The 25,979-nt window shown below is 37.0% G+C and overlaps 1 protein-coding gene across 4 annotated transcripts in view; it reads right to left on the bottom strand.

Annotated features, from left to right (window-relative positions):
- Positions 1 to 878: 878 nt before the first annotated feature.
- EXOC2 (exocyst complex component 2) overlaps positions 879 to 25,979 on the bottom strand; it is a 287,187-nt gene continuing 262,086 nt past the window's right edge. For 3 of the 4 annotated variants that reach the window (XM_025890967.2, XM_025890964.2, XM_025890966.2), the window contains 3 exons: positions 15,834 to 15,895; positions 13,177 to 13,236; positions 9,921 to 11,600 (listed from right to left, as the gene is read on the bottom strand). In XM_025890967.2, the coding sequence (XP_025746752.1) occupies positions 11,507 to 11,600; positions 13,177 to 13,236; positions 15,834 to 15,895 (216 nt within the window). In that variant the 3' untranslated portion in view covers positions 9,921 to 11,506. Of the gene's footprint in view, positions 2,089 to 9,920; positions 11,601 to 13,176; positions 13,237 to 15,833; positions 15,896 to 25,979 lie in introns of those variants that run through there. The other variant, XM_025890968.2, reaches the window with a different exon arrangement.

A 25,979-nucleotide genomic window follows, 5' to 3' on the forward strand; every position in this document is an offset into this window, starting at 1 on the left:
GGGTTATCTAGAAGTGTGTTAAATTCCAAATATTTAGGGGTTTTTGAGATATTTTATTGTTATTGATTCCTAATTTGATTCCTCTGTGATCAGGGAGTAAATTGTGTGATTTGAATACTTTTTTTGAGATTTATTTTATGGCCCAGCGTATGGTCTATGTTGATGAATGTGCTGTGCAACTTAAAAAAACACTTGCATTTGTTGGGTGTAGTGTTTTATAAATATCAACCAGGTCAAGGTAGTGTTGCTCAGAACCCATGTCTCTGCTGATTTGTCTAATTGTTCTAGCAATTGCTGTGGAGTTTAAAACTCTCCAAATATAAGAATGATGGAATTACCTACCTTTCCTTTTAATCGTATCAATTCATTGTTTTTTTTTCTAGAAGTTTGTACTTCTAGTCCCCTTCACCTATTTCACCCATTGTAGCTATTGCTTCCTTATATTTTAATTCTGTACCTTGCTGGTTGTGGCCATTGTAATCATAGGCCATGTGTGATTATGTCTTCCTGCCTCACCATTTTATGGTTATGAAAAGTTCTTTCTTATCTCTTACAATTTTTTCTTACAATCTACTTTATCTCACAGTAATACAGCCACTCCAGCCCTCTTGATGCTTGCTGTTTGCCTCGTACGTTCTCTTCCATACAGCTACTTTCAACTTATTTATGCCTTTAAACATAAAGTGCATCTTTTCTGTACTTTTATTTTTTTAAATTCAATTTTATTATGTTATGTTAGTCCCCATACAGTACATCATTAATTTTTGATGTAGTGTTCCATGATTCATTGTTTTCGAATAACACCCAGTGCTCCATGTAGCACATGCCCTCCTTAATACCCATCACCAGACTAACCCCTCCCCCCAACCCCCTCCCCTCTAGAACCCTCAGTTTGTTTCCCAGAGCCCATAGTCTCTCATGGTTCATCTCTCCCTCTGATTTCCCCCCTTCATTGTTCCCTTCCTTCTCCTAATGTCCTCCATGCTATTCCTGATGTTCCACAAATAAGTGAAACCATATGATAATTGACTTTCTCTGCTTGACTTATTTCACTTAGCATAATCTCCTCCAGTTCCACCCATGTTGATGTAAAAGTTGGGTATTCATCCTTTCTGGTGGCTGAGTAATATTCCATTGTATATATGGACCACATCTTTATCCATTCATCTGTTGAAGGGCGTCTTGGCTCTTTCCACAGTTTGGCTATTGCGGACATTGCTGCTGTGAACATTGGGGTGCATGTGGCCCTTCTTTTCACTACATCTGTGTCTTTGGGGTAAATACCCAGGAGCGCAATTGCTGGGTCATAGGTTAGCTCTATTTTTAAATTTTGAGGAACCTCCACACTGTTTTCCGAAGTGGCTGTACCAACTTGCATTCCCACCAACAGTGTAAGAGGGTTCCCCTTTCTCCACAACCTCTCCAACATTTGTTGTTTCTTGCCTTGTCAATTTTTTGCCATTCCAACTGGTGTAAGGTGGTAACTCAGTGTGGTTTTGCTTTGAATTCCCTGATGGCTAAAGATGTTGAACATTTTTTCATGTGTCTGTTAGCCATTTGTATGTCTTCTTTGGAGAAGTGTCTGTTCATGTCTTCTGCCCATTTTTTGACTTATTTGTTTTATGGGTGTTGAGTTTGAGAAGTTCTTTATAGATCTTAACTGTGTTCCACTTTCCTTGTTCTTCATATGTTGGGTAATTTTGGATTTTATTCTAGACATTCTGAATAATAAATTGTGAATAATCTTGATTCTGTTTCTTTTGGTTTAGCAATCTTGTAGTTGAACTGCAAACTCAGTTTCTTAAGTGTTCCTTGAGTGGTAGCTTTAATCTTGATTCAAATCTTTGTCTTTAGGCTGAACTGAGTCTGCTTTATTCACGTGTTGCTCAAGGGTGTCAGCCAGAGATTTAGACTGACAGAACTTGGGGGCCTCTTTGGTTCTTCTTTTCTAAAATTCTCCTTCTCTTCCCAGTAGGTGCAATTTTCTGAATGCAATCTTCTGATTCTGAGAGCAGAAAGACATCAGTTTTTCCACTTATGCCCCTGACATTTCCACACTACCAATTGAACCTGGTTCCTGACAAAAACCTGCAAAAATAATAGGAAATCACTTTATGTATGTCTGATAATATAAATGTGGATTCTGCCTGCTTCTGTCCATTCCTCAGTGCCTTAAGGTTGTTGCTTTATGAATTATGGCCAGAGCTTATGGTTGCTTTCTGCAGGACTGTCAGTCTGATAGGATTTTACTCAGTAAGGATAAGAATTAGAACACAGTACAGTTTGAAACATTAAACTTTACTCTGACTATAAAAATTATCTCTTAAAATACTAATATTCCCAGTATGCATCATTAAAGGGAAATAACTTTTTCTATATAAAAATTTATCTTTTATGGAGACAATCTTTTTTTCCAAGATTTACTTCCACAATTTGTTAAGAATAATATGGAAGGCAATAAATGTTCGGCTGGAACAGTAGCTATCATAGTAGCAACCATCACTCACCATTATTTATGTCAGGACAAAACTGCAGCTATGATTTCTCATAACGTGATCTGTGAGCACTCATCCTTCACAGAGATGCCCCAGCCTACATTTTTCTTGCTCCAGCAGGACATGAAGACAAACAGATGGTACTTACTGTGCCCCTTGGCCTCTAGCAGGTGTCTAATGCTTATTCACTCTCAGTCATCTCTTTCTAGTTATAAAAAGGGTTTGCTATTAGTTACCTGTACTTGTTCAACTGATTATACTTCAGTATAACCTAGCTGAGCTATTCAATATTCAAAGTTTTTATTATGGAAAATTTCAAATATATAAAAAATGGAGAACAGTATAATAAAGCATCATTTACTATAACCCAGAATCAACAATTATCAACTCATGGCCACTCTTATTTAATCTATAGCCTACTCTCTACCACTGTTCTCCATTGACACTTAAACCGGGATCTTTCTGTAGCAAATTCCAGACATTTAATCATATTATTTGTAAAGAGTGGATAATCACACACATCAATAGACTATATTTTAGAACAGTTTTGGTTCACAGCAAAACTAAGCAGAAAGTACAGATTTCCCATATATTCCTTGCTCCCACACACGCATAGCCCCCTGCATTGTCAACATCCACACCATGTGGTGCATCTGTCACAACTCATGAAACTGCATTGCCATATCAAAGTCCAGAGTTTATACTAGGGTTCACTCTTGGTGTTGCATGGTTTTGAACAAATATATAAAGCTATGTTTCCCCCAGTATAGTATCACACAGAATAGTTTCACTGCCTTAAAAACCCTCTGTGCTCTGCCTATTCATCCCCTCACTCCTCTCTCCAACCCGATATTTTTACTGTCTCTATAGTTTTCCCTTCTCCACAATGTCGCATAGTTGAAATTGTACAGAATGTAGCCTTTTCACATTGACTTCTATTAGTAATATGCATCTAAGCTTCCTCCATAGCTTGATGTGTACTTTTTTTTTTAGCACTGAATAATGTTTTCCTGAACGAATATACCATAGCTTATTTATCCATATACCTACTGAAAGACATCTTGGCTGCTTCCAAGTGTTGGCAATTAGAAATAATTATTGTATCTGAAGTCATTGCCAAACTCAAGGTCATCTAGATTTTTCTTATATTACTAGGAGTTTTATAGTTTTGCATTTTATATTTAGGTCCATGATCCATTTTGAGTTAATTTTCGTAAAATTATTAGTAAGTCTAGATTCATTACTTTCCATGTGCCCAGTTGTTCCAGCACCATTTGTTGAAAAGCCTATCTTCTCTCCATTGTATTACCTTTGCTCCTCTGTCAAAGGTCAGTTGACTATATTTGTCTGGGTCTAGTTCTGGGCTATGTATTCTGTTCCATTATCTATTTGTATATTCTTTTGGCAATACCAATTTTGGTTACTGTTGCTTTACAGTGACATATGACATGTTATCATGTCATTTATAAAAAGTTAAAGGATAATGACTTTTGAAAATTATAACCATATATCATTACAACACATAAAATAGCAACGATAATTCCTTAATATAATCAATACTGTTTAAATATTGTTAGAACAATAGTGCTTAAAATTTTTCCAAATGTCTAATTTTCTAGAAACAATTTGTTGGTTCAAATTGGGATACAAATAACATCCTTACAATGCAATTAGATACATCTCTGAAGTATCTTTTATTATGTAGAATGCCCTCTGGATTCTCCAATTTTCTCTGAAATTTTGCTACTGAAGAAATGGGGTTGTTTGCTTTAATTTCCAGCAATATTGATTTTGCTGATTATCAATTGATTATGTTCTTCTATCCCCTGTATTTTCTATAAATTGTTAAGTAGATCTAGACATTTAAGTTTGACTTGTTGGCAAGAATACATCATTGGTGTACTCTAAGACTTGTTTCTAAGTATGGAATAAAAGATAGCTTCTGCATGATAAGCTTGATTTGGTACCTTTAAGCACCCAGGGATGGGGAATGGGGTCATCAGGTTAGAAAGCTCTTTTCAATGTTTAAAAGTTGTAGTAAACCATATCTTATGAGCAACAAATCCAAAGCCCATGCAGATATAAACAGTTTGGTGTTAAAGGTCAAATAAAACAAATAAAAAATTGAAGTTTCAGCTATAGATGGGAGATTGAAACCACACATCATTAACTTCAGCTCTAACCAAAACCCTCTCTCTCTTATAAAGTTCATATTAAGAACTTTATTGTCCTTTTATATATGTGTGTGTGTGCATGCATGTGTATATGCATATAGTATATGCTGTATATAGGTATATATACACCATATGTATACTGCATACAACCATGTGTTATGATAGCTAATAATATAGTTAAACATACATACAAAGCATAAATCCACAAAGTAAAAAAGGAGAGGAAATAATAGCTAGAAGAGTTTGAGAGCTGCCAAGTATATGGGTAAGTGGAAACTGATTTAGCAGATCTAAAGAAGTCAGATCCTAAATTGGTAGTATGAAAGAAAAAGATGCAACCTACTTTACATTGCAAAATTCCACAAAGGCTCAAGAATTTGTGGTGTGGGAACTTCTGGAAGTGGGGATCAAGTTGGGGTTAAAACCAAATGATCAGTTTAAAGGCTGTTTAAGAAATAGCTACATGTTCCCAGGTCTTCTCTTCCTCCCCACACAGCTGGGAACATGCCCTTTACCTTCTCACTCCAGCAGATTAGAGCTGTTTTCTCTGGAGGGTAAATGCAGAAGGCTGTATATCCAATTGAGAGCAGGCACTGTCCTTACCTCCAAGACTTCTTTCTTTTGATTTTCAGGATACTGAGAGCAGTTTATATGCTCTTGGCAGGAGACAAGAACAATTCTCTCTAGAAAATCTGACGAGTCCCAGAAAAATGACCTAAATATAATAATATTAGGAATTCCCCAATGAAAAGGCCCATCCATCCATACTACCCTATGAAGCTAATGGCTGAAAAGCCCCACCCAGTCCATGGAATTTATAATCCAATTCAGCTTTTTAGTGCTCTACTGATAAATATGAATAAATATCCAAAGCTTGCTAGAAGTTTGAGAAAAACTTATGACATTTATTCTAATATATAAGAGAAGAAAAAGAAATTTGGAGACTATACAAAAAGAAAAAAAAACAACTTCTAAAATAGTATAAGTATCTCGAGAGAAATACGAAATCAACAGAGCTATAAAAAAGAATATTCAGAGAAAAAAACTTCTTATAAATGAAAAACAACATAGCAGAAATGAAAAACCAATAAAAAGGTTGGACAACCCAAAGCTAATATAACACTGTATGTTAGCTACACTGGAATTAAAAAAAGGGGGGTGGGGTTTGATGATAAATGTGAGGAAATTTCTCAGAAAGTAGAATAAAAGTCAAAAGATTTAAAAATTTCTTAAAACAATCAGGAAAGGAGATCCAAATACTAAAGATAAAGTTAAAAATGGGGACAAAAGGGATTCCAATAAATAATTTAAGAAAAATTCCCCAAATCTAAAGACATTAGACTTACCATGATGAAAAAAAAGGGCATCATACCCAAAACAACATCATGAACTTTCAAAAAACTGGGAAAAGGAGGAGATTCTACAAAAGATTCTATAAGCAGATATTGATAGACACCGGAAGACAACAGTGAAAAGGCTTCAGAATTCTGGGGAAATAGGATTTCCAACCTAGAATTCTATATCCAGCCAAACTATCATGAAGATTTTCGTCATATATTCAAGGTCTCAAAAAAGTTACCTCCCCATATACTCTTTTCCCAGGAAGTTACTGGAGGTTGAGTTCTATCAAGTGAGGGAGCAAATCAAGAGAGAGGATGTTATGGGATACAAAAGCAGTGATCCAATACTAAAGAAGGGCAGAGAAAAATTCTAGGATGACGATGATGATGGGAGACCCTAAGATGACAGGTGTGAGGCTGACCTAGAGGGCACCCAGTCTGGATGAGAGGAGGCTGAGAAGCTGTGGGTGAGATTGTTCAAGAAGATAAACTTGATGAAATATCTATGTGTTTGAATATAATACAAGGACATTTTGCATAACTTGGATGGAGGAAGTTTTGGGATGAGAGAAAACTACATAGAATACATAAAAATACAAAAAGGAAAAGGATGTTTGTATGTTACTGGCTTACCACTGAAGGCATTTACATTAAGTATAATAACTTGAACAATGAATAATGATGTAACCAAAGCAAACATACTGGGAGGAAAGGCTAGGGCAGTGTGCTTCTATGGTAGAGGTGATGAAAGAGAGCTAAATTCTCATCTTCCGCTTTAAGCAAGACAATAGAGACTAAGCAGAATAAAAAGTAACAATATAAACCTATTTATATTGACATTGAGGTAAATACCAAAAGAATCAGATCAGGTAAAAGAGTTGAAAGTGAATGGTTTTAGGAAGCAGGCAAAGGGGGAGGGAGGGTATAGAGAGGACTGTTCATTTTCACAACCAGCTCTGTGGAACCACTTGACCCTTTATGTATATAGCTTAAAAATATAAAAAGGTAATCTGACACGTTTGCTACTATAACTTCATCGATAACATTGAATAAATATTTCCCAAGGGCCTATTTGGTACCAACTGCTGGGCGAGAACCTGCAGTCACCACCCAGAGGCAGCCCAATGGCTACTGGCTGCAGCACATGGAGCTCCTTATGCCATCCAAGGGTTCTGGGGGTTAGCTGAGGGCAGGGCACAGAGTAGGATGGAAGACAACTCCATGGCCATCTGATATTTCGTGCATACCCAGGTGAGGCCTGGTTCTAGGAGCCCCTCCCATTTAGCTAGAGAAATTTAATAAGCATTTTGAAAGGGAAAACTTTGGAAAAAAGAAAGAGATGGGGATAAATATTTGTAAGTCATTCTAATAGGAAAAGAAGCAGGGGCAGCAGGAATTGATTAGACATCCAGGAAGAGAATTTAAAAAGAAAGGGAAGCTAAAAAGAAGTTTTAAAGGAATTTCACTTTTGTGCTCTGGTCAGGATACTTTGTGATCTTCAAGGAAGGGATGGCTTTCTTGATAGCCCTTGTGGGTGAGTTAAGAGGAAGTTTCTCTGATTCCTTCCTTATCATTCTCTGGTCACTTATGATTTTCTAAATGTCAAGTCTAACAATCATTTCTCAGTATTCATCCATTGCACACATTTGCAACATTTGACCTCGCCAACAATCTCTTTAATTCCAACATGATTCTTGTTCTTCCCTTGATTTTTGTGACATGCCCCCCCCACCTCATGACTCCATTCTTCCCTGGTTCTCCTCCTGCCTCTGTGATGAGTCCTTCCATGGGCCTTCTTCGGCAGTAGTGGTCAGCTAGTTGTCTTCTCAAGGATGTGTGCCTGGCTGAAGAGTTTGCAGGCAGATGGGACAGAATATTCAAGAAAAATGTGACAAAAATAACGAGAACAACCACATCACTATGAACAATGACTACAGCAACACAGCCAGTGGGACACCAGTCATGGTTATGATGCTGATGAAGACAATGTGACCAGCTGCAATGTTAACTGTGTCTTAAGAGTTTATGGGCTAGACAGGAAAAAGGTATTTTGGCATCCTGCTGGCTTTTATTAGCCAAATTACCAACAGGTAACCCAAAGACCTAGATCCTGTTTATAAAATATTTATTGTTACATACTTATAACCTGGCCAGGTACAAAAAGGCTTTCCAGTGATACATATGATAAAACTGAATTCAAAATGCTAGTGAACAGAATATAAGATGACGTCAACACACCAAAAACATGACTCTAATATATAAGAATATGCATTCAATGCAAAGCTCAAATCATTAAAATACCTATTACAATTGAGGTATGTATATCAAATATTCAATATCTTTTATATTTTCAGAGCATTTTTATATACCCATATGAAAACCTTTATGAGAGTACTGCTAAAAAATGTTTAATGACAAAAATGTATGCTAGTTTCAGCTTATAGTTAAGCACAATTATTTTAAGCATATATTAAGTAAAATACAGCTATGGGGCGCCTGGGTGGCTCAGTTGGTTAAGCATCTGCCTTCGGCTCAGGTCATGATCCCAGGGTCCTGGGATGGAGCCCCACATCGGGCTCCCTGCACAGCAGGGAACATGCTTCTCCCTCTGCCTCTGCCCCTCCCCCCTCAACCCCGCTCGTGTTCTTTTTCTCGCTCTCAAATAAGTAAAAAATTTTAAAAAAGAGTTAAAAAAAAAAGTAAAATACAGCTAACTTTACTTTAGAAACCCAATCTTGGTTTAAAAGCTTGTTGAAATTTATAATAACATTTCAGAAAACATATAACACTCTTATACAACTAATAGAATATCCTACAGCACATGATCAAAACAGAAATACATCACCATCTTGTATCAAATCCAGAATTAAAAGTGTAACCTTTTCTATTTATCCCCTCTAAGAAAGCTACATGCAAGGATTGCAGAGACAGGAGAGTGCCTCGGAAAGCTTGCCTACAGCAACAATGCTTGTCTTGCAATGTCAGAATCATTTCTAGAGCATGCCACTTTCATGGCATACTGATATAGAAAGTCTTAGTAAAACCAAATTATTCCAATACATTTTTAGCACTGAAGGTGAGGCCGACTTTGCTAACTGATGTGAAGCCAGGCTGACCACATTAATGTGAATGTGCTAAACCCAATGCTACCTGCGTGTGAAAGCACCTTTGAGTATCTTAATTCTTTTTCTTGGCTATGTTTTTGTAAATTTGCTCCAAGTCCTGGTTTATCTCTCAACTTTCCTCTGACTTACATTATATTCAGCTTTCTCCTCCTAACCACTGAATTCTTCTTCTGTACCTCAAGAAGGTTTTGAAATCCCCCTTTCTTCCAAGAAGTCCCCCTTGACTTGTTGGAATAGTAGTCCTTGAACCACCTCATTTGGGTATGGGGTTTTTATGTGCCTACCCTTCATTCTCTGAGCCATAAAAGCACTTACTTGTCCCTATTTTGCTTAAGTTTTATTATCCTCTGGCACTTATGTGCTTCCCTGAGCTGTGTCACTGGTGGAGGGACAGCAGAAAGCATGTTTAGCTGGGAGGAAGAACTGGCCATGGTTAATTTAAGGAGTGATGACGCCAGACAACTCTGAGTGACACATCCTGCCCTGGTGGTCTTAAAGTCACTAACCTCTCTCTTAAGCCCTGGTTTACTCATCTGTGAAATGGACATAATACCTCCTAGCTTATAAGGTTGTCAAAAGGCTATTGGGAGGCTAAGTGAGATAATTTGGTGTAATGCCTAGCATACGGTAAGCCCCCAACAAGTAGAGAATTAGCAGAACAGCTAATAAATGCTTTCTGACAATGATTAGACAAAGTAAACCAGAATTTATTTTGCACATTAAAACTAGGCATAAAAAGTTATATAGCTAATGAAAATGTAGAAATAAAGACACTTAGGGAGAAAATGACAATTATATCTTGTATTAAAGACACATTCTTTATTGGACAAATGCTCCGCAGTGGATATTTAAAATAACACAAACATTCAGGACTGTAGATTTGTAATTTAGTTCATCATCCTGTTAGATACAATAGTTAACATGCTTAGGAGAGACAATATTCTGTATGTTCCTCAATAAGCTTTATCAAGCACATTTGTAAAAATTAAAATTTCACTTTTAGTTATTATGATTTTCCCCATACACCAAATGAACAAACATAACAACACAAGTCAATTTTAAATAATGGATACTGTATTTGGCTCTACTGTACTCTAAAATTACTTACATTAGTAAAGATATTAATTTCAGGCTTAAAAAGGGGGATTCTGTGAGATCCATAGAAACATTTGCAAACCCTGACACAGAGCCAATGGATAAGGGAATTACTCAGTTTTCTGAGTGAATAGTATGATAAAGTTAGGTAGGGGAAGCTGCCTTTGAAAGAGATCACGGTGCCCTGCACCTATTCTGGTAAACGAAGTCCTCAGCAAATGTAGGACAAATGGCATGAGGTTCATCAGCAGTTCCTACTGCTTGGTAACAGAGGAGTGTCTTTGAATCTTCAGAAAACACAGACTCTGCCAGAGCAATGTTCTTTTAGCTACTGAGCAAGACACTTCAAAGGGTAAGGAGCAGTGGAGAGAAATGACATTGCCAGAGGGGCAGGAGTGAACAGGGGTGGGCAGGAGGGCCAGCTATCACCAGAGGGCCCGGCTTGTTCTTTGGGAGGCAGTGAAGACTGTAGCTATTCCCACCAGCATCTACTGGGGTATCCAAGCTCCCCCACAGTAACAAATTGATCCTCAGAGACAGGCGATGCATTGAAACGAAAAGACACATTAAATTAAGAGTGAGTGGGACAAAGAAAAGCTACACCGAAAGGTGCTTAATGTTTATTAGCTTGGTGAGAAATAAAAAGTAGGCAGCAAGACACAAAGTTAACTCATGGACATGTGGACCGCAAATAATGTACCCCAAATATAACATTTTCTTAGGCAAACTGCAAAATTTTCTAAAACTCCACTTGAATTAGGAGAGTTAGAGGTATTTGTATGAAATAAAGTTTTTAAGTACAGATGTACAATTTAGGACACTTAAAGTTCCAAAGATGTCTAAATATAACTTTCCAAATCTTCTAAACAATATCTCCATGTGTCTTTGAAGCTCCAGACACTAAAAGTCCAATATAAGAGACACTGAAAAATGCCTTAGTTACATCACATGCCATCTCAAAGCACTCCCTGTAAAAGCAGCTCTTCCTGCAGCATTCATCATGCAACATCTATCTAAAAATATATATATTTAAAGGTATCTTAAAGACATATAGCGCCTAATGTAATAAAAATGACAAGAGTTATTGCTTGGGCATTTCAAGCAAGGTCATTTTGGTTGAAATAAAACATATACAAACATCTTTCTAAGCTACCAATTTGGGGAAAAGAGAGAGAGTGCAAACCTAATGCTTTATATGCCAATACCTTTAGGGCACTTAATAAAGTGGTAACAATTTATTACTTGTTATCTTTAGAATGCCCTTTTTTTGGTGGTATTTATGTCTTCATCATAGTTGAAGAAGCAGCTTGGAAACAGGTGAGCTGCAAGTGCATGCTACTCTTGAACTTGTTCAGCAGCTCTTCCAGTAACCTGAAGGGAGGAGAAGCTATTTTACAACCTGGCAGAGTGAAGGTTGCCTAGCAACATAAGAAAACATACAGAGGAGCCAACTGCCCAGCTTTAGCTTCTGCTTATTGAAGTTATTTACTTGTTGATTCTTAACTCAATAACAGAAGTAAATTAGTCAAAGAAGCTAGTCAAAAGGAATATATATTTATATATATATTTATTTTATATATAAAAATCTCCCTCCTGTCTCCTTTCCCTAGATTAATTAGATTTCTTCCTAAACACATTAATGCTTGGGCCTGTACTTTTTTTAATTCACTTTTTAAAAATTTCAAAAATACTAAAATGTACTCTTTTTGGCATACAGTTCTATGAACACTGATAAACACACATTAGCAACCTAATAACCCCCATAATCAGGACACAGAATAGTTCCATTACCCTCCAAGTCCTCTTGTGTTGCCCCTTTGTAGCCACCTTTCTCCTTACCCTCACCCCTTGGCAACTACTGGTCTACTGTCTGGCTCCTCCTATTTTGCATTTTTGTTTTGAACACGTATTGGAGAGTGGTAAACTGAAGTGGTGAATTAAGCACTAGAAGACTCAAGGTCAGTTCTAACTCAGTGGGCAAATTATACTAGTATTTGATAACTCAACTGCTTTCTTTAACTGGTTTGATGTATAATTTTAGGGCCAGAAAGGATCTTAGAGTTCATTTGGTTCAGATGAAGCAACCAAGAAGTGGGCTTAATGATACTGGGGTCAAAAGATTATTTTATGGGTTTAACAATGCCCAAAATTAGAATACCATCTCCATGTGACATTTTCCCAGCCTCACGTGTTCTCTCTGCCCTCTGAGTTTCCATAACACTCATCTATGCAAAATCACAGAGCCTACACCACGGTTTTCATGTCTATAGACTGAGCAGCCAAATGCAAAGGCAGGTGGACTTCAGTTATGGTTAGTAAAGGAGCAAAGACCTACAATGTTTCCGCTACCTCAGTTGAGGGTAGGTTGAGCATTTATGAAATTTGTCTGGCCTACATTTTGTCTCAGGTCAGAATTTCCTGTTTTATGAGTAGCAAAGTTTAAACTCTGGCCAAGACCATTAACATAGTGTTAGTGAAACATACAATTTCATTATGTCATGTGTATAAATTTACTTTTTTTATTACTTTATGTTATATATAAAGCAAAAAGCATACATTGCTGGATCACTCAAAGGAAAAAATCATCAAGTCCTGCCTTTTACTGGTCTTTTTATATTGCTCTTAGTATTATCTTCTTAAAAATGTAGGACAATAATAGTTTACTGAGTCAAAATAAACTTTCTTAAAATGTTTTTTAATATCAGTCACTTAAAACAAGAAAAGAACTAATTTCTAAACTGCCATAAACCCAGAGGAAAGGTTTTACCTTATTCTGTTACTTTGAAGACAAGTCAGGTACAGCCAACATAATGCATACTATTCAAGGGCTATTAAGTAGTGCTTTTCCTTAAATCCAAATCATTATCTATTCAAAAAGTACTTTTAGGTAACAAAACCTTGTTCAACACATCTTAACTGGCCCTCGAAAACAGCATACAGAACTTACTTTTTATCTGCTCCGCTTGAAAGCTGAGGCAGGGCTTCTAAAGCCTGTTTAAAACTAGACCTGGAACACAGACAAGCAACATTTAAGTTGAGACATTTCATATTTCTAAGAGGAATTAAGAGCATCATTAAAAATTCTTAAGCATATTTTAAATATAAAGAAACCAGTATAAGCCAATGAAGCATGTAGAAGTATGAGAAAAAGTAAAAGTGAAAAAACAATAGAAAAAGTAAAAGTAAAAGTGAGGGTATAGTGTCTAGTTCCCAGGCAGAAGCCTTGTAGGAGTAGGGTCAGAAAAAACTCAACTAGGAAATGAAACAGAACTTGAAAAGCTAAAAGAGAGACTGATTTTGACAAAAGGATGCTACTCATGGTACATGAGAGCTTATATGTGGACATGTTCAATTTTTAAAAAGTCTTTTCAAAAACAAAACTGAACTATTAAAGCAACTGGTAAGAAAGGAAGGAAATGAATTAGAAATAGGGATGATCTTGTGACAGATTATGCAAATGGGGACATTTATAGTATTGACTTGTACAGGGCCTGATTTACAGCCAATATCTTCCATTAATTAAATATAGTCTATAGGATTTAGTTATTATTATATCTAAAATTTGTAGGATAAGTGGAGATTGACTGATTTTATTTTGTTTTTTTATTTTTATTTTTTTTAAGGATTTTATTTGTTTATTTGACAGAGAGAGAGACATAGCGAGAACAGGAACACAAGCAGGGGGAGTCAGAGAGTTCGGAGAAGCAGGCCTCCCGCCAAGCAGGGAGCCCGATGCGGGGCCCAATCCCAGGACCCTGGGATCATGACCTGAGCCGAAGGCAGACGCTTAATGACTGAGCCACCCAGGCGACCCTTGACTGATTGATTTTAATTCAACATCCTTTCTTTTCATGAAAACCTAAAAAGGTGAGAATTAAAAAGGCCCACCAATTTGGTATGCTTAACTTTTTAAAGTAGAAAGTACCAGAAAAGCTACTGAATCAAATAAAAAGCCTTTTAGGGGAAATTATTTGGTAATAACTTATAGTGGTCACTAAGGAATAATTTTTAACTTCTTCTTTTATAACTTGTTGTCTAAGGGTAAAGAAATAAATGTAATTATTCTTGCCTTTAAGATAGTCTTTGACTTTATATTAGAAAAACGGATCCTCATCACTGTACGAGCAAACATATTTTGGGCAATGTTTCTCAAACTAGTGGCAAATATCGCAGCAACAAACAGACTACAAAGTCCCAAGAGGAGTATAGAAACTGGTAGTGGAAAGCTTCAGTTGTTCCTCATTAGGGCAAGGGATAGGTTATAGCTTGTGGGCACACTTAGCTCCCTTTTCAATAGGAAATTGACTTTCCTCTTTCCTGATGTAGAGAGGAGTCTCCACTGTTATCTCTACCATCATCTTAAACATCTTCTCAATTAATCAAAAGAAATGTAATGCTATTATTCTTTATTTTTACATTATGACAATAATGATGATCATGAAGATGATACCACTGATTATTTGCAGACCAAGAGTCTAGAAGGTAAATTTGCATATTTTAAATTTAATTCCCCCAAAACTTTGCCTAGAAAGTATTTATTATTTTTCTTTCATAGATGAGGAACTTAGGCTCTGAAAGGTTAAATTAATAGGAATAAAACCTAGGTACTTACACAAATCATGCACCCACATCAGATAGGGACGGAGTGGAGGGCCCTCCATCAACTATTATTTAATACTTTAGAAAAATGATGGCTGGGAAAAGGTGTGGCTAAATAACTAACATGGGAACCATCTAGAAATGGCTTCTGGTCAGCCATCATGAACAGGAATAAGAAGCTAACTTCATTCATTAGGAAAAACTTTTAAAAGTCTTTTCAGTTGTAATAAACACAGTAAAATTGATGGCATAAGCCATGTCATCAAAAGCTTGGAAGTGAATAAGTATATCACACAAAGTGCCCTGAAACATTTTACTTGTATACTACTTGGATTCTCAGGCACATTACCAATACAACCCAGTATATTTCCTAGGTACTATTGACAATGGAGTAAACAATTTTGTATAGGCAAGTAGTTAGTGATGTTTCAGTTCACCTACTGATATTTCAGTGATAGGAAATCCTGACTTTCATTCAAAACAGCTAAAAATTATCATCAAATTTCCACTACAAAATTTTGTAGAGAAACCACAAGGCTTCCTCTTATGCTGATATTTACAATGCTTAAACTGTCCCTCAGAGTCTGCTATGAATAGATTAAAATTCAATTCTTATTTTCTCCTTTTTTCAAAAAGTATGTAATGCTCTGATATATCATTATGAGATTAAGATTTATCTTACTGAATGAAAACATAAAATCATATTAAGTCTTTTTTCCTTTATATTATGCTACAAAGAACCAGTATTAGGAGGCTTTGGCTTTTTATGCTTTTTAGCTAAAAATTAATCAAATATAAACTTTATCACTTCACAATCATGAGCCCTCAGTCTGATCAGTTATCTTTACAAAGGATTTTATATACTAATAAGCTTTATTTTATTTTTTTATTATGTTCAGTTAGCCAGCATATCATAAGTTTTTGATGTAGTGTTCAATGATTCATTAGTTGCATATAACTTTATTTTTAATGAAGCACTCAGAACAAAAATATTTAGCATCTCACTTGCTTTCAGGCGTCAGGTGAACAGCCACAGTATCCCTCAAAGCACAGATTTCAAGCCGTGCCTAAACATGAGAAAAGGACAAAGTGACCACAGGGAACTGCATCAATTATTATTGAAACAAGCGGACAGTCTCCAGCCTGCTTACTGCAGGGACAAGGTTGACAGAAGACCATTGGCATGTAGTTATCCCCCACCTACCATGGTGACTATTAATTATAAACAGACTTTCTAAAATACTCTAAAGAAATCAGCTATGACAAAATATTCTTTTATTGAAAATTAACTTAGAGTCAAGTATGACTGTGTGAAGGCAGGCAGTCAGATATCTTGTTATAAAAAGGTTCAACCTATGCAAGGATTTTCCAGAAAGCTGTATTTACTACCTAACCAGTAATTTTTCCTTTCGTCTGTTTGTGAGGAGAAGCAAAATTTGAAACACTGTCCCTAGATTATTGCCCCACACAACAGATTTAAGAAAAAATGGATTGGCTTACTTCCTTATACCTATGCCCTTTTGGGCATACTGACTTTAATCTCAAAAGTTAAAATAAAGCTCTGCAGATTTAATGCAATGTCTATTAAAATCACAGCTGGCTTTGTTTGGTGATTGTTTTTTATAAAAATTGACAAGTTGACCCAAACAGACAAAACCATCTTGAGAAAGACTAACAGAGATAGAGAAACACTTTCTGATATCAAAACTTTCTATAAATCTATAATAATCAAGATAGTGTGGCACTGCTATATGGACAGAAATACAGATCAGTAGAATAGGAAGGACGAGAGACAGACTAGTACATATGAGGACAATGAATCCCCATAGCAATTGGCTTGGAAAGCAAGAGGGGCCAAATTTTTTAAGTTTTTGCAACCAGCAGGGTGGGAAGCCTAGAGTTTCAAAGGTCAGCGGACTTGGCTGAGATAGACTCTGCAGGGCATTATGCTGCTCTTGGAGAGAAGACTGGCAAACAACCTGGATACAGCCTGGGAACAGTGATCTGAAGAGCATCTGGGGCACACAGTGGGGAGGCTATCTGCTCACTTGGAGTACGTCCCAGAGAGAGGGTGTTCAAAATACACCCCTCAAGGGAACAAAGGAACTGGCATGTGCCATTTCCCTCCCCTGCCCGTCACCATAAACACAGGGCTGCCTGTGGGAACAAGCATAGCACCACACTCACTACCTAACTTGCTTACACCAAGCCTTCTCCCCCAAGTTCCTGTGATAACCACTCTTCCCAATCATGCTTGCCTTAGTCCCAGTGTGGTGGGTCTCCTCCCTAAGAGCACTGGCTCAAATCCCTGCCAACACCATGTCTCCCCACCTGGGAGTTTTGCACAACCTCAGTTCTGGCAGTGGTGGCAACAGGTCTCCGTTCATAAGCAGACAAGAGCATACCTAGTTAAAATGTACCACATTCAGGCCAGGGACCACGCCCTGCCCAAAAAGGAGCCACTGCAGACAACTGGCCTGAAGGATAAAGCAGCCAAGACAAAACAGCAGATCACATGTAGCATATCCAGGAGACACTCCTGGAAGTGCCAGGCCCTGGAACAGTAGACACTACAAAGCAGGGCACTACAGGTCCTCTTCTACATTAGGCCATTACCCTCAAGAAAAGGAAACATAGCTGACTTTCCTAAAAGAGAGAAACAGGCAGAGACTTAGAAAAAATTACAACACTGAGAAATTTGTCACAAATGAAAGAATAGGACAAGGCCACGGCCAGAGGTCTAAGCAAAACAGACATAAGTAACATGCCTGATTGAGTATTTAAAGCAATGATCGTAAGGGTACTCACTGGACTTGAGAAGAGAGTGGAAGGTACCAGTGAGACCCTTAACACAAAGATAAAAAAGAACTAATCAGATGTGGTTTTGGAGACACATCATGCTGCCGGGGTGGGGAAGGAGCTGCAGTTATGGAGAAGGGTGAGAGACTAGCACATATGAGGAAAACAAATCCTGCAATAGATGAGATTAGAAACATGTCTGATGGAATGAACAGTAGGCTGGAAGAAGAAGAGGAATGAATAATGACCTAGAAGACAGAGTAATGGAAAGTAATCAAGCTGAAAGAGAAAGGGAATTATGCAAAATGAGAATAGACTTAGGGAACTCAGTGACTCCATCAAACACAATAACATTTGTATTATAGGAGACCAAGAAAACAGAGAAAAGGGAGCAGAAAATTTATTTGAAGAAATAGTAGCTGAAAACTTCCTTAATCTGGGGGCGCCTGGGTGGCTCAGATGGTTAAGCATCTGCCTTCGGCTCAGGTCATGGTCCTGGGGTCATGGGATCGGGCCCCGCATCAGGCTCCCTGCTAGGCGGGGAGCCTGCTTCTCCCTCTGCCTCTGCCTCTCTCTCTCTGACTCTCAAGAATAAATAAATAAAACATTAAAAAAAAAAATTCCTTAATCTGGGGAAGGAAACAGGTATCTGGATCCAGGAGGCACAGAGAACCCAAAACAAAATCAACAAAAGCACACCCATGCCAAGATATGTTGTAATTAAATTGGCAAAATAGAGTGACAAAGAAAAAAAATTAAAAGCATCAAGACAAAAGAAGACAGTAACATACAAGGGAAACCCCATAAGGCTAGCAGGGGATTTTTCAGCAGAAATGTGGCAGGCCAGGGGCACCTGGACGGCTCAGTCAGTTAAGTGTCTGCCTTCTGTCCAGGTCATGATCTCAGGGTCCTGGGATCGAGGCCCATGTTGGGCTCCCTGCTCTGCAGGGAATCTGCTTCTCCTTCTGCTCTCCACCTATACTCATGCTCTCTTTCTCTCTCTCAAATAAATAAATAAAATATTTTAAAAAAACAAAAAGAAAAGAAATGTAGCAGGCCAGAAGGCAGTGGCATGATATATTCAAAGTGCGAAATGGGAAAAATCTGCAGCCAACAATATTCTATCCAGCAGGGCTATCATTCAGAATAGAAGGAGAGATAAGCAGTTTCCCAAAGAAAAACTAAAGGAGTTCATGACCACTAAACCAGCCATGCAAGAAATAGTTAAGGACACTCTGAGTGGAGACCAAAAGTGACAGTATGAAGGTAGGAAACACAAAAGCAATAAAAATGAATAATTCTGTAAAAAATCAGTCAACGAACTCATTTAAAAAACAAAAAGGATGTGACATATGACACCATATACCTAAAATGTGGGGAGGGGAGGAGTAAAGATTGGGTTCAAACTTAAATGACCATCAACTCAATATAAACTGCTATATGCACAAGATGTTACATAAAACCTAATGGTAACCACAAATCAAAAAGCACTAATAAATATGCAAAGAATAAAGAGAAAGAAATCCAATTATATAACTAAAGAAAACCAGCAAACCATGAAAGACAAGAAAGGGTCAGACAAAATCTTCAGAACCAACCACAAAACAATGTCAATAAATACTTATCTATCAATAATTACTTTGAGTATAAATGGACTAAATGCTCCAATCAAAAGACACAGGGTGACAAAATGGATAAAAAAAACAAGACCCACTTATATGCTGCCTAAAAGAGACTAAGACCTAAAGACACCTGCAAATCGAAAGTGAGGGGATGGAGAAACATCTATCATGCATATGGATGTCAAAAAAAAGCCAGTATAGCAATACTTATTTCAGACAAAAACAGACTTTAAGACAAAGACTGTAACAAGAGACAAAGAAGGACACTGTATCATAATAGAGGAGATAATCCAACAAGAAGATATAATAATTCTATATATCTATGCACCCAACATGGGAGCACCCAAATACATAAAACAGTTAATAACAAACATAAAGAACTAATTGATAATGATACAGTAATAGTAGGGGACTTTAACACCCCCCAATTACATCAATGGGCAGACCATCTAAATAGAAAATCAACAGGAAACAATGGCTTTGAATGACACACTGGACCAGATGGATTTAACAGCAGAGTAGACATTCTTTTCAAGTGCACACGGAACATTCTCCAGAATAGATCACATATTAGCCCACAAAACAAGCCTCAACAAATTCAAAAAGACTGAAGTCATATCTTTTCTGACCACAATACAATGAAACTAGAAATCAACCACAAGAAAAAAATCTGGAAATAACACAAATATATGGGGTTAAATAATATGTGACTAAACAATGAATGGGTCAACCAGGAAATCAAAGAAGTAAAAAAGTACACAGAAACAAATGAAAATGAAAACACAATGAGACAAAATCTCTGGAATGCAGCAAAAGTGGTCCTAAGAGGGAAGTATACAGCAATACAGGCCTACCTCAAGAAGAAAAATCTCAAAACAAACAACCTACCTACACTAAAGGAGCTAGAAAAAGAACAACAAACAAAACCTAAAACCAGCAAAAGGAAGGAAATAATAAAGACCAGAGCAGAAATGAATGATATAGAAACTAAAAAAACAATAGACCAGATCAATGACACCAGGAGCTGGTTCTTTGAAAAACTGAGTAAAACAGATTTATCAACAAAAAAAGAGAAAGGACTCAAATAAATAAAATCACAAATGAGAAGAGAAATAACCAACAGCACAGAAATACAAACAATTATAAGAGAATATTATGAAAAACGGATATGCCAACAAATTGGACAACCTGGAAGAAATGGATAAATTCCTAGAAACATATAAGCTACCAAAACCGAAACAACTCCCACAAAGCAAAAGCCCAGTACCAGATGGCTTCACAGATGAATTCTACCAAACATTTAAAGAAGAGTTAATACCTACTCTTCTCAGACTATTCCAAAGAATAGAAAAGGAAAGAAAGCTTCCAAATTCATTTACGAGCCCAGCATTTCCTTTAAACCAAACCAGATAAAGACATGACTAAAGAGAACTATAGGCCAGTATCTCTGATGAACATACATGCAAAAATCCACAACAAAATACTGGCAAACAGAATCCAACAATACATTAAAAAAGTCATTCATGATGATCAACTGAGATTTATTCTTGGGTTGCCAGGGTGGTTCAATATTTGCAAATCAATTAACATGATACATAACATCAATAAGAGAAAGGAACTGTGACAAAGTGCAATTTCCATTCATGATAAAAACCCTCAACAAAGTAGGTTTAGAAGGAACATATCTCAACATAATAAAGGCCATATATGAAAAACCCACAGCTAAGATCATCATCAAGGGGGAAAAACTGAGAACTTTTCCTCTAAGGTCAGGAACAAGACAAGGATGTCGATTCTCACCACTTTCATTCAACATATTACTGGAAGTTCGAGCCACAGCAATCAGAAAACAAAAAGAAATAAAAGTCACCCAAATCCATAAGGAAGAAGTAAAAATTTCACTATTTGCAGATGATACTACATATAGAAAACCTGAAAGACTTCACCACAAAACTGCTAGAACTGATACACAAATTCAGTAAAGTGGCAGGGTACAAAATCAAGATACAGAAATCTGTTGCAGTTCTATATACTGATAATGAAGCAGCAGAAAGAAATTAAGGAATTGATACTATTTACAACTGCACCCAAAATAATAAAATACCTAGGAATAAACCTAACCAAAGAAGTGAAAGACCTGTACTCTTAAAACTATAAAACAATGATATAAGAGATTGAAGATGACACAAAGAAATGGAAATACATTCCATGCTCATGGACTGAAAGAACAAATACTGTTAAAACATTTATACTATCCAAAGCAATCTACACATTTAATGCAATCCCTATCAAAATGCCAATAGCATTTTTCACAGAGCTAGAACAAACAATCCTAAGATTTGTATGGAATCACAAAACACCTCAAAAAGTCAAAGCAATCTTGAAAAAGAAAAGCAAAGCTGGAGGCGTCACAATTCCAGACTTCAAGTTATATTACAAAGCTGTAGTGATCAAAACAGTATGATACTGGCATAAAAACAGACATATAGATCACAGAACAGAATAGAAAACCCAGGAAAAAACCCACATCTACATGGTCAATTAATCTTCAACAAAGCAAAAAAGAATATCCAGTAGGAAAAAGTCTCTTCAGCAAATGGTTGTTAGGGAAACTGGACAGCAACATGCAAAAGAATGAAACTGGACCTCTTTCTTATACCATACCCAAGAATAAATTAAAAATGGATTAAACACCTAAATGTGAGACCTAAAACCATAAAAATCCTAGAAGAGAACACAGTTAATAACTTCACTGACATCAGCGGTAGTACACTTTTTCTACATAGGTCTCCTGAGGCAAGGGAAACAAGAGCAAAATAAACTACACCAAAATAAAAAGCTTCTACACAGCAAAGGAAACAATCAAGAAAATTAAAATGCAACCTACAGGATGGGAGAAGATATTTGCAATGACATATTTGATAAAGGGTTAGTATCCAAAATCTATAAAGAACTTATACAACTCAACACCCAAATACCAAATAATCTAATTAAAAAATGGGCAGAAAACATGAACAGACATTTTCCCAAAGAAGACACAGATACGGCTAATAGGCACATGAAAAGATGCTTAACATCACTCATCATCAGGGAAGTAGAAATTAAAACCTCACAACAAGATATCACCTCACACCTGTCAGAATGGCTAAAATAACACAAGAAACAACAGATACAGAAAAAGGAACTCTCTTGCACTGCTGGTAAGAATGTTGTTAACTGGTGCAGTCAATATGAAAACAGTATGGAGGTTCTTCAAAAAGTTAAAAATAGAACTACCCTATGATCCAGCAATTGCACTACCGGGTATTTACCCAAAGAATACAAGAGCACTAATAAAGGGATAGGTGCACCCCTATGTTTATTGTGGCATTATTTAAAATAGACAAATTATAGAAGTAGCCCGAGTGTCCATCAACTGATGAATGGGTAAAAAAGATGTGGTGTACACACACACACACACACACACACACACACACACACACAGGAATATTATTCAGCCATAAAAATGAATGATATCTTACCATTTGCAATGACATGGATAGAGCTACAGAGAATTATGCAAAATGAAATACGAGAAAGAGAAATACCATACGATTTCACTCATATGTGAATTTAAGAAACAAAACAAAGGAGCAAAGGATAAAAAAAGAGAGAGAGAAAAACCAAGAAATAGACTCTTACATATAGAGAACAGACTGCTGGTTACCAGAGGGGAGGAGGTGAGGGAAGGTTAAACAGGTGATGGGGATTAAAGAGTGCACTTGTCATCATGAGCACTGGGTATTGTAGGGAAGTGTTGTATCACTACATTGTACACCTGAAACTAATATAACACTGCATGTTACTATACTGGAATTAAAATAAAAATTAAAAAAAAAGTAAAAGCAACAAAAGAAAAAACTGATAAATTAGACTTCATCAAAATTAAAAACTTATGTGCTGCAACCTATAGCTTCAAGAAAGTAAAAAACAGGGATGCCTGGGTGGCTCAGTCGTTAAGCGTCTGCCTTTGGCTCAGGTCATGATCCCAGAGTGCTGGGATCGAGCCCCGCATTGGGCTCCCTGCTCTGCGGGAAGCCTGCTTCTCCCTCTCCCATTCCCCCTGCTTGTGTTCCCTCTTTTGCTGTCTCTCTCTCTCTGTCAGATAAATCAATAAAATCTTTAAAAAAAAAAAAAAAAAGAAAGAAAGTAAAAACCCACAGAATGAGATACCACTTCACACACACCTAAGATGGCTAGAATCAGTGAGATAGATAGTAACAAGTATTGGTGAGGATGTGGAGAAATTGGGATCTTTATACATCACTGTTAGGAAAGTAAAATGGAACAGTCAGTTTAAAAACACTCTGGCAGTTCATCAAAAGATTAAACAGAAGGAAACCATTTGATCTAGCAATTCCCCTTCTAAGTATATACCCAAGAGAAATTAAAATATATAAAAACTTGTATGTGAATGATCTTATTACATAAAAAGCAGAAACACGAATGTCCATCAAATGAAGAGCAGATAAAGAAAATGTGGTATATTTATACAATGAAATATTATCCAATCATCCAAAGAAATGAAGTACTGGTACATGCTACAACCTATATGAACCTTGCAAATATTATGCTAGTAAGTAAAAGCAGCCAGTCACAAAAAGCCATATTCATATGGTTCCATTTATATGAAAGTTTCAGAATAGGCCAATCAGAGGGATAGAAAATCATGGAGAGGCATGTGGGTGGCTCAGTTAGTTAAGCATCTGACTTCGGTTCAGGCCATGATCTCAGGGTCCTGGGATTGTGCCCCACATTGGACTCTGCTCAACGGGGAGTCTACTTGTCCCTCTCCCTCTGTTCATGCTCTCTAATAAATAAATTAAATCTTTTATAAAGGAAGGGAAGGGAAGAAGAGGGGAGGGAGGGAAGGGAAGGGAAAAGAAAAAGAAAAAAAATCATGGAGAGAGAATGCAGAATACTGCTTGTCTGTGGCTGGGAAGGGAGGCTGGAAGGACAATGGAGAGTGGCTGCTAATGGGTCCAAGGTTTTTCTAGGGTGCAATATTCTAAAGGTGATTGTGTTGATGGCTGCACAACTCTGTCAACATAGAAAAAAAAAATCACTGAATTGTGTACACTTTTTACCTTGTCGCCAAAACTGTATGGCAGGTAAGCTATAGCTGCATAAAACTTTTAAGAATAAAAAAAGGTAACCTAAAGCTTAAACTTTGTAAGCTTGAAAAAGTGAGATTTTACATACAGATCAATTGTCTTCAGAGCTTCTGAAGAGGCTCTGAATGAGGAAGCCCACAGCATACACTCTCTACCTTTGACTCAGGTACCTACCATATGTGTGATGCTCAGGAGACTATTTAAAAGAGACAGCCTTTCTTCTCCAGCAATGCATAAAACAGAAAACAATGATAAGAGACATGGCTTGTCTTTTACTTAAGAGTTAATTAGAAATTCTGTAACCAATCTAGCGAAACTTTTTCTGTTTGGAAAGCAGTTGTTGGTTTCATTTTTCAGTGCCTTAGAAGCCTAGAAAACAGTTTGTAACTAGAAAGCAAAATATATGGCAGTTTGTCTCTATTATTTATACTGTAGTATATATAGAAACAGATCTACAAAGAGTATCAAAAACAAAGAATAAGGTAGAACTTTTAACTGAATATTGTAGAAGGATTAAATCACTGTAAAATTAATCTTTGTGCCCAAATTTTATTCAAAGTGATAGGTGTTTTAATTAATCTATGAATTATGCCAACTATAAAAGCTGTGGTTATTTATAAAATACACATAGAACTGTACACCAGAAAATGTCATGTTAAAAGATGAGCTAAAATCACCAAACTATCATTGCACTCCTCTCTAAACTGGCTCTCAGGAAGGTTCTGAGAAGACTGATGCATTGGCCCTTATTTTTTTTTTAAGATTTTATGTATTTTATTTGTCAGAGAGAGAGAACACAAGCTGGGGGGGGGGGCGGCAGACAGAGGGAAAAGCAGACTTCCCACTGAGCAAGGAGCCGGATATGGGCCTCGATCCCAGGACCCTGGGATGATGACCTGAGCCAAAGACAGAGCTTAACCGACTGAACCACCCAGGTGTCCCTATGCATTGGCCCTTATGTAACTGACTATTACAGGTTAATGTGTAATCCCTCTGAGTTATCTGCTCAAAAGAAAACAGCCTAACACAGTGATTCCCAATGGGAGAGGGTGAAATGGGGCAGGGGTTAGATATATTTGAACTTTCCAATATAGAAATAACTGCCCAGTTCCTAGGAGGCCAGGAGTCTCATGGACACACATGTATCAAAAAAGTCCTCCAGCTAAATCTGATATCTCTTCCTAACCCTTCCCTGCTAGCTTTGAGAGAATTTAGCCATCAGGCCCCTCCCTAGTAATCTCAACCACCCAGAGGAAAGCACTATCCTGAGACTTTTCCCACCATAGATAGTTTTATCTTTTGAGAATTTCATGTGAGTGAAACCCATACAGTATGTGAGCTTTGGTGTAAGCCTTCCTTCACTCAGATGAATGCTCCTGAGATTTACCCAGGTGGTACCAGTAATCTGTCCTCTTTAGTGCCGAACTGTATTTGGTTATATGAACATATCAGAGTTTGTTTATTTTACTGATCGATACCTGGGCTGTTTCCAGCTTTTGGCCATTATGTTTTTAGTCCTCTTGGTTAAATACATAGGATTGGAATGGCTGGGTCATAGGGTATCTTTAATTTCTTTC

This window comes from Callorhinus ursinus, unplaced genomic scaffold (assembly GCF_003265705.2).
Source record: "Callorhinus ursinus isolate GAN/ISIS: 27379988/994484 unplaced genomic scaffold, GSC_fseal_2.0 scaffold26, whole genome shotgun sequence".
Classification (NCBI taxonomy): Eukaryota; Metazoa; Chordata; class Mammalia; order Carnivora; family Otariidae; genus Callorhinus; species Callorhinus ursinus.